We start from the raw sequence: 9,755 nt of genomic DNA, 5'->3' as shown, positions 1-9,755 counted from the left end.
GATCCTTCTGCCTCAGCTTCCCACATGCTGGGATTAGAGGTGTGCATCACCATGCCTGGCTAATCCAGAACTTTTTGAGCATTGTTGGTATTCAAAAGTTTGAGTTTTTGTTGGTGTTGGGTCTTTTTGTGTAGTGTAGGCTGGCCTTGAGCTCATTCAGTCCTGCCTCAGCCTACCAAGTGCTGGGATTGCAGGTATGCACGACCATACCTGGCTTTGATTCTTTGAGTTAAAGACACTGTACATATAGTTTTCTCTTTTTGCAGCTAGCTGGTAAACTTTACCATGTTTGCTTTTATGCTACTTTGAAGGATTTTCTGACTTTCATAAAATTTTAAAGAAATCTGAATTTCATAATGACATAGAAGAAAAATGTCAGAGAGCAGAAGACAATTTTTTGCATTAGACTCCTGTGAGTCTGAATCTTGTGGGTATAGTAAGAGAAACTAATTTTGGTCACATTATGTGAAGAAGCCTTTGTTGGATGAACACTGGGGTCTCATAGAAATTGAGTTGTTGAAAAGTAGACCTCAAGGAGTAGATCAAAATCTAGATAGTTCTGGGACCCACTGCTGTAGGAGGCTATGGGTCTTTTCTCTGGGATCACCACTTTTTTTTTAAGAGATACAACGTTCTATAAAGTCCGTTGCTCAAATCATAGTGAAATCTTTCATGTGTGTGTGTGTATTATATATATACATGTAATCACACTTTGATCATGGCATAGAATATTTATAGCACCCCAGAAGTCTCTCTGGTGAAACACACACACACACACACACACACACACACACACACACACATTTTTTAAAATATGTTTAGTACAGGGTCTACAGCATCACTACTCAGATCAGACTCATAGTGATCCTTCTGTTTTCAGCTTCCCAAGTGCTGGGATTGCAGGTGTGTGCCACCACACCCAGTCTCAATTGCTGTCTCAGAGCATCTCAGGAATCTAACCACAGTTCCTGTGCCTGCCTAGGCAGGCACTTTAGTATGCTGAGCTATCTGGCTGGCCCTGAAACACTGCTATTTTGAACTTAATCTGCATCTACAGCTTCTTGTCTTTGTATATATTTATTTAAGCTTCAAATCCCTGGGCAAGATAGAGGAGGGTTAGTGAGTTGGGAGCAAGGGGCAGAATCGTATAGCAGAGGCTTGGCTACTGAGGGCCACCCCTCTCTGTTGGGCCTATTTCTGAGCAAAAAAGGGTGGTTGTGAGGAAAGGACATTTGATGTCATTTACCTTATCCTGGAACACAGGATCTCACTTTGTTGCTGACCTTTCTTATGACCTTTTTGATTGTGTTCCTTAGAAACCTGTCCTTTGACTCAGAGGAAGAAGAACTTGGGGAGCTCCTCCAGCAGTTTGGAGATCTTAAATATGTCCGCATTGTCTTGCATCCAGACACAGAGCATTCTAAAGGTATTTGCAGTTAGTTGGCCTCACCTTAAAGAGTTTTGGTTACTGCCTAGGCATTGACTAGCTTACATGAATGCAAAATATTTTATTTTGAGAAGATCCATAGTCCATTCCAGCCCACTACCTTCTATTGAAGCCCAAGGACATTCTGAGGTTGTCTTCTATAGTGTCAAATTCAGCATCTTTAATGGTATTGCCAGCCATAATTTTGTCTAAGCATTTTAAGCTCTTGCTTATTTACTTTAGGGTAATGAATTCCATTTGTTGTCCTTTGAATTTCAAATGTGATAGCATCTCATGAGTATTAATCATTCTGCATTGCTTGAAATTACTGGGATCTTTTTTTTTTTTCTTGTTTTTGTTAGAGTTGGAAGCTGACAGAAACTTTGTTGCATGGCAATAGTCAGAAGAAAAACTATGTAGCAAGCATGCTACCTGGATGAATATTTTTCCCCATAAAGCTGTTTTTTTTTGTATTGGAAGAGTTAACCACTCTGCATTATTTTTTTAATGTATTTAGTACAGGGTCTCACTACACAGATTGGACTTGTAGTGATCCTCCTGTTTTCAGCCTCCCAAGTGCTGGGATTACAGGTGTATGCCACCACTCCCGAACTCAGTCTCATCTCAGCACACCCCAGGGGTGGGGCTGGCACAGCTCGGCACACTGCGGATTGAACCCTGGCCGCTGCGCCTGCCTAAACAGCTTTTAGTCCGTTGAGCTATCTGGCCAGTCTACTCTACATTCTACTACGTCACTGTTAGAGAAACATCTTTCCAACCCATTCATACATAATCTTTTACTTTATGGACTTAAGCCATTCTAAAGCAGAATTCTTAATTCTGATTCTTGGTTCCTTTGTGGTCTAGGAAGAGCTATAAACCTTTTTATACAGCTTGTGGGGGAGGGAAATGCTACTTTAGAAGGCTCGTGGCTTCTCTAGAGTTTATCCCTGGATTAACCCTCTACCCCTCCTCCACTCCACCCCTGCTGGGGATCAAACCTAGAACCTGTGAGAATTCATTCTTTTTTTTTGGCGGAACCGGGGATTGAACTCAGACTCTTGTGCTTGCCAGGCAAGTGCTTATTCTACCAAGCTATCTCCCCAGCCTATAGGGCCTGTGCATGTTCGGGGAGTACTCTGTACCACTGGGCTATACCCGTGTATATGTGTGTGTGCACGCGCGTGCGCGCGCGTGTGTGTGTGTGTGTATGTGTGGTTTGAACGTAAATCATGTTTTCAAATTACTTGCTTTTTGTCTTTTCTCAGAGGGAAAAAAATATAAACCGAGCATGCCATTTCACTATGTAGAAGCGCTAAATACAATCTATAGACTTTGGGGCCGGGGAGATAGCTCAGTAAAATAAGCACTTGCCAAGGCAAGGACTTGAGCTCAGTCCCACGTTCTGAAAAAAAAAGTCTGTAGACTTTAAGGAAAATGTTAAGATTGATGCAATATTAAATGTTAGGAACAGATATAATACAAGGAACAGATATAACACAAGATGTACAAATGTATAAGAAATTGCAATTTTTCTAGCACTGACACTGGAAATTCCAATGATAAATTTTTACTACAGAGAAAGTACCCATTTTGTTCATATTAGACAAGTAGGCCAATCTACCCATTAGAAACATTTCCTCCTATATTTTCATTACATTTTTCCCATGGTACCAATGGGGGAATTAGTTCCAAGACCAAGGCAGACACCAAAATCTGTGTTAAGATTTCTTTTATAATATTGCATATAACCTATATATATCTTCCTATATACTTTAAATCATTTCTAGATTATGTACAGTACTTAATACAGTGTAAATAGCTTTTCAACTGTATTGTGTTAGGGAATGTCAAGAGAAAGTGTCTGTACATGTTAAGTATAGATACATTTTTTTCCCATAAATATTTTCATTCTGTGGTTGGATCTACCAATACAGAACTGATGGAAATAGACATCTGATTGTATTTGTGTTTTCCTGCTACATATCTGTTAATATTGTATGCTGTGATAGCTGGTCTTTATTCCTAAGGCATTCATTCTTGTATCAGTCAGGGTTTTACTAGAGGAACAGATATAATATAAGGGACAGATATAACACAAGATGTACAAATCTTCTTATACAAGATGTATAAGAAATTACAAGATCGGCTTATGTGGGTCCGCTGCACAGTCAGATGAGGAAGTGTGCAGAGGACGTCTGCACACCTGAGACTGAAGGAGTCCCAAGGTGTGAAGCTCACTGCAGTGTTCCATGCAAGTCTGTATCAGTCGGCCAAAGGGTTTGCGATGGAAGGGATGGAAGGCTGATGAGTCTACGATGGAAGGCTGAAGAATCTGTGATGGAGAACTGAAGGATCTAAGCCAGATGTTGAAGAGTCTCTGTGCTGGAAGCCAGGAGATGATATCCAAACTGACTGCGAAGACTGAAGTTCCTCTAAGAAAGTGAAACACTGAATCCTTCCTCAATCCCTTCATATACCCTTTTTGTATTGAGTCACTCTGGGGCCCAGACCCTCTCCAAACCACCTGGCTGATAAAGCTAAGTTGATAAAATGTATTAACTAGTACAATTGTATTTGGGAAGATACTATCCAGTGACATGAGAGATGTGAAAGATGGAAAAGGGTGGAGACAGAAGTAGGAGCTTTCAGCCCTGCCTGGAGGAAGCAGAGAAGTCCTCACTAAATAGTGATCCTGGGGTTGGCCTACTTCATAGTTCCTTTCAGTTATTTGGGTGTCATTCATTTCTATAGAAAGTGATGCCTCAAGCACTCTAGGTAATATGGTGGGTATTTTCACATATGAGAAAATATTTAAAGTTTAAAGGATTGCTAGCAAAATATTACGAAACTTGAATTTCTTTTCTGTAAGTCATTTTTTCCCCCTATGCTTATAAAGCTGCTTATTGTCAGTAGCAGAAATTTTTCTGGACTGCCTGGGCCTGCATCTACCCAGTGAACGACAGGGTTTGTGAAGATTCTAGTGCATGAGCCAAGAATTGAATGTATGACTTTCTGATTTCCTGTGGTATTCATATAATACCAGCCTTCCCCCCCCAAGGCAGATCTGCTCTTATCTGATGTCTCCCAAGTGATTCTGAGATAGTAAGATGTAATTAATTTTAGGGTTAAGTGGTTCCTACCTCATCTTTTAGTCTTCTAATAGGTACTTCGGTAAGTGATGTTAAGTGCTCTGCTGGTATTTATCATTTCATGTAGATTTTATTAAGAAGAGAGTCAGTGATGCTGCAGTACTAGGATACATCAGAGAACATGAAAGAAATAATAAAATTTCACACTGAGAGCAAGTATACTATCAGATTTACCTTTGACCCTTTATTACCTGACATAGAATCCGTCTAATAGTGCTTAATAAATGGATGTTTCTTATCCCTTTGATTTGATGTCAGGCTGTGGCTCTTTGTCATGTGGTATTGTTTTTGGCTTTTTGGCTTACCACAGAGTTTGGGATCTTAACTGAATTTTGTGTCTCTCTGTAGGTTGTGCATTTGTCCAATTCATGACTCAAGAAGCTGCTCAGAAATGCCTCGCTGCTGCTTCTCCAGAGACTGAGGTGAAGAAGGCATTTCTTTTTTCTTTTCTGTGGTTTTTTTTTGTTGTTTTGTTTTGGTTTGAGAAAGGGTCTTGCTATGTAACCCAGTCTGGCCTTGAACTTGCAATGAGCCTCCTGCCTTAGCCTCTCGAGTGCTGGGATTATAGCCTTGCGCCACCATACACAGTTTAGGAAGGAATTTCTTTTACACTATAACAGTGGTCATAGGTGGCGAACCTATGACGTGTGCCACAGTGGGCTGTTTGTATCATTGAAGTTCTAAAAGGTTCACATCACTGCCCTGTAAGATAGGAGATAGTGGCTCCTTCAGACGATCCAGGTGTTCACACAGTTTTATTAATAATAAAGTAAATACTGATAACTTGGTATGTGTTAGGCACTGAACTTTACATGCATTATTTAATCAGTGTATCTGCCATATTAGGTGGGATCATCCCTATTTTTTAGGCTAAGAAAAGGGTATGTCTTGAAATTGATTGTCACATGCATTTCAGTCTCTATTCTAGAATGATAAATATGAAAAACTAGGACAAGAAGGTATTAAGAAATCAATGAAGCCTATAGTCCCAGCACTTGGGAAACTGAGGCAAAAAGATTGCTGTGAGTTCAAGGTCAGCCTAAACTTCATGGTGAGACCCTGTCTTAAAAAAACAAAACCAAAAACCGTATCAGTGAATTGGAGCACATGTTTTGGGTTTTTTTCGTGGAACCGGGATTGAACTCAGGCCCCCATGCTTGCCAGGCAAGCGCTGCTTATTCCACTGAGCCATCTCCCTGGCCCCATGGAGCACGTGTTTAAGAGGAAATGTATGTATGATTGAAAATATTTTTGTGTTCTATAACCAAATATATGTTGTTTTGAGATAAGTTCAGTGCCTAACACATACCTAACACATAACTCTTAAGTTGTCTTGTGTAGAGTTAATACTACCATTGCAAAGGCCAGGGAGATGGCTCAGTGGCATAAGTGCCCACCTGGCAAGCACAAGGCCTTAAGTTTGGTCCCCAGTACTAAAAAAAAAAATACTACCATTGCATTGATTTTATTTAGAATACTGAAAATTATCTGTTAACAGATCATTTTTCTCAATTTAAGCCTACTTTGGTTCTAATCAACTCCCATAAAGTCAGTTCCTTACTGCTGATTATCCTCAGTAAATTTTTTTTGAGACAGGGTTTTGTCGTGTAGTTCAGAACAGCTTTGAACTCATTATGAAGCCCAGGCTGGCCTTGAACTAATGGAGGTCCTCCTGCCTCAGCCTCCCAGTGCTGGAATTACAGGTGTGCACCATGACACCCAGCCTGTTTTTTTTAAAATAGAGTCTTGGGGAGGGGATGAAAAAATAAACAAATAAATAAATAAATAAATAAATAAAGTCTTGCTATATAGTTCAGGCAGGTCGTGAACTTGCAGCAGTCCTCCTGCCTCAGTCCTCCTGCCTCAGCCTCCTGATTCCAGGTGTAGTTGTGTGCCACCACATGCACCTTACTTTCAGTATACTTTTTATACAACTAGACAATGTTGTGGGACTCAGGGATCCATTTGTAGCCGGCCAGGCTGAACATCCTGGGGTGTGGCTTCTGTAGTATAATTGTACTGCAGCTTAGTGAGTCCTTCATATCAGTGCTCCTTGTCAAGAGCTTAGATTGTGCTTGTTATGTATTTGAAGAGAGGACTACAATCTGTTACAGGGTGGTGGGCTTAAACTGGATGGCCGGCAGCTCAAGGTTGACTTGGCTGTGACCCGTGATGAGGCTGCAAAACTTCAGACAAAGAAAGTGAAGAAGCCCACTGGGACCCGGAACCTTTATCTGGCTCGAGAAGGCTGTGAGTAGTGGAACTTAAGGTGGGAGCCAGGCTTTGGCTTTGGGGTTGGGGAGATAGCTTACTGGCATAAGTGCCTGCCTGGCAAACTCAAGGTCCTGAGTTCAATCCCTGGTACCACAAAAAACAAAACAAAACAAAATAAGTAGCCAGTCTCATGCCATGACAGTAAACTAGCAATTGTATATTTTGGAGCATGTTTAAACTCTTTGTTTCTCTTTCTTTTTTTAAAGAGAGAGAGAGAGAGAGAGAGAGAGAGAGAGAGAGAGAGAAAGGGAGGGAGGGAGGGAGAGAGACATGGTCTTACTATGTAGTTGTAGTTCAGGCTGGCTTTAAGAGGCTGGCTTTAAACTCACTTGGTAGCCCAGACTGGTCACAAAATCTCAACAATCTTCTTGCGTCAGTATCCCAAGTGCTGGTATTACAGGCATGTGCCACCACACCTGGCTGTTTCAAATTTTTAAAGAACAAATTTCTTCTTTTACTGGTTTATATTGTTGTTCCACTTTAGTAAGTATGGCTTTCTATTAGGCAGGCGGCTTTCATTCATTTTTGTGAATTAATTAGTCTTGGTATCTTTTTGCCTGGTTGTTTTTAGACTTTTATTAGAAGATTGGCAAGGCAAAGAGGAGAGAAAAACTCAGGTTATCTTTGCTGCTTCTGAAGGAGTTGAAAAGTGCAACTAAAATTTCTTTTGGGTTATTCATAGATTTAAAATGTGCAACTAGCGCTTTTCCTTCATGTCACAGGGAAATCAGAAATTAGCTTGAAGCTAAAAACAAAATCCCTTTCTTGGTCACATAGTGTTTCTTGGCCTGCCTTTTGCACAGCTGCACAATCCTGACTAGCCATGCGAGGCATAGCCTTGGTCTTTGGCCTCTCCGGCAGTAGGTCTGTTCTCTAGACTGGTTTGTCTTACAGCTGAGTGACTGGCCTCCAAGAACGTGAGAAGCAGCTAAGTTTCAGGGGCAAGATGTAGGTAGAGCATTTTGCATCCCAGATTCCTTAATTGTACTTATTTTCAGAAGTTCCGCCAGCCCTTTCCATCTAACATTGTGTAAGTATGTGAGGGGAGAGGAGAATAGCAGCAAAATCACAAAATGTTTGGTAGTTTAGACCTTGAGAGCACCTCTGAGCACAGAATTTAGCCCTGTAGCCTATTTTTGGGCCTAACCAAATGCCACCACGTCCTGGCCAACACAGTCCTGTGGGTCCTGTGCAGAGAGTTTGCATCATTCACATCACATTCCTCTTGTTGCTCAGTGAAAATTCCCTTGGTGATGTCTTGGCCTTTTTCCCTTTTTCTGCAGTGATCCGTGCTGGAACTAAGGCTGCTGAGGGTGTGAGTGCTGCTGATATGGCCAAACGAGAACGTGTAAGTAGCTTATGCACCAGCTTTCAGGCTCGGAATAGTTTATAAATCAATCAGAAACAAGTACTGAATGCTCTGTGTGCTTACCAAAGAGCTAAGTATGTTGCAGGCCTTATTTACAGATTGCTAAAGGGAAAAGCACACAGGTGAAACAGCAAGTAACCCAACATTATCCACAATATTGTATCCGTGTTACGTGGTTTGTAAGGACTGGGCCTTACTCCGGGCTTCCCTAATTCTTAGTAAAGGTTTGCGAGGAGCATGCTGCCAGATCTTGCAGTACACACAGAGGCTTGGTCACCAGGGCGCTAATGTTTGTGGCAGCTCAGCGGAGGGAGCTGTCTTAAGGGCAACTGGCCCTGCCCCTGGGGCGCATTGAGAGGGTGACAGATTGGGCATCCTGGCGTGCACCTGTAATCCCAGTACATGGGAGGCTGAAAACAGAAGAATCACTACAAGTCTAATCTAGTAGTGAGACCCTGTAGATCCTGTTCTAAATACATTTTTTAAAAAAAAGTTTAAAAGAGCAGAACATATTTCCATGGTTATGGACCGGCATTTGCCTCTAGGTGGCAGAGTTGAGACGAGACACCATTCTATCAAGGGTTGTCTAAATAGGTTCTAGTTCCTTTTGGAAGGAGACACTAGATTATTTTGAGTTAGTAGGTAGATGGAGGCCAGAAATGGATGTTTACTGCAGTATTATTTATTTATTTATTTGTCACATTTTGAACTAGAGATTTTTTCTTTTATAATCTCATTTTGGCCTCACATCAGTGCTAAGAGATTCATATTTCAAGCAGTTCCATTTTCTGGATGAAAAATCAAGTCTTTGAAATTTCATGTGACTTCTAGGGGTGGTGGCACATACCTTAATCTCAGAGGCAGGAGAATTGTGAATTTGAGGCCATTCTAAGCTACATAGCAAGTTCAAGGCCCGGATAGTAAGATACTGTCTCAGCAAAGACAAAAAGATTTCTTCAATTTAGTGCTCTGCTAGTTTAGATTTGAGTGTGGAGCCTGTGATTTTTCTACTCTGTATCTTACCTCCTTCAACCTTCTTTTCCTGTGTTGGATAGCAGAAGGCTGTAGGCATGGGCAGTTCTCTTTTTCTGTATGTGTGATTTTATGGGATGAAGGGCATGGTCTTTCCTTTTAGAGAATTATGAAACTTTATTTTTTTTTTTCGTATTTTAGAAAAGGTCTACAGGGTGTTCAGGGTCTCACTACTAGATTGAACACGTAGCGATCCACCTGTATACAGCCTCCCAAGAGCTGGGATTACAGGCGTGCACCACCACGCCCAGTCTCAGTTGCCATCTCAGCAGGCCCCAGGGGCCCTCTGTCTTATTTTTTATTTTTTGAATCTGTCTTTTATAAGATGATTGAACTGTTAACAGTTTGTTGGTGTTCAATTTTTTTCAGTTTGAGCTACTGAAGCATCAGAAGCTTAAGGACCAGAATATCTTTGTCTCCCAGACCAGGCTCTGCCTGCACAATCTTCCCAAGGCTGTGGATGACAAACAGCTGAGAAAGCTGCTGCTGAATGCCACTAGGG

General features: G+C 41.3%; 1 protein-coding gene across 1 annotated transcript in view; it reads left to right on the top strand.

Annotated features, from left to right (window-relative positions):
* Rbm28 (RNA binding motif protein 28) overlaps positions 1–9,755 on the top strand; it is a 67,097-nt gene that overhangs the window by 19,618 nt on the left and 37,724 nt on the right. Inside the window, exons 6-10 of the mRNA XM_023702870.1 lie at positions 1,317–1,426; positions 4,927–5,000; positions 6,693–6,828; positions 8,136–8,200; positions 9,623–9,706. Of these exons, the coding sequence (XP_023558638.1) occupies positions 1,317–1,426; positions 4,927–5,000; positions 6,693–6,828; positions 8,136–8,200; positions 9,623–9,706 (469 nt within the window). The remainder of the gene's footprint in view (positions 1–1,316; positions 1,427–4,926; positions 5,001–6,692; positions 6,829–8,135; positions 8,201–9,622; positions 9,707–9,755) is intronic.

This window comes from Octodon degus, unplaced genomic scaffold (assembly GCF_000260255.1).
Source record: "Octodon degus isolate 3935 unplaced genomic scaffold, OctDeg1.0 scaffold00160, whole genome shotgun sequence".
NCBI lineage: Eukaryota > Metazoa > Chordata > Mammalia > Rodentia > Octodontidae > Octodon > Octodon degus.
This window is presented reverse-complemented; position numbering and strand designations above follow the sequence as displayed.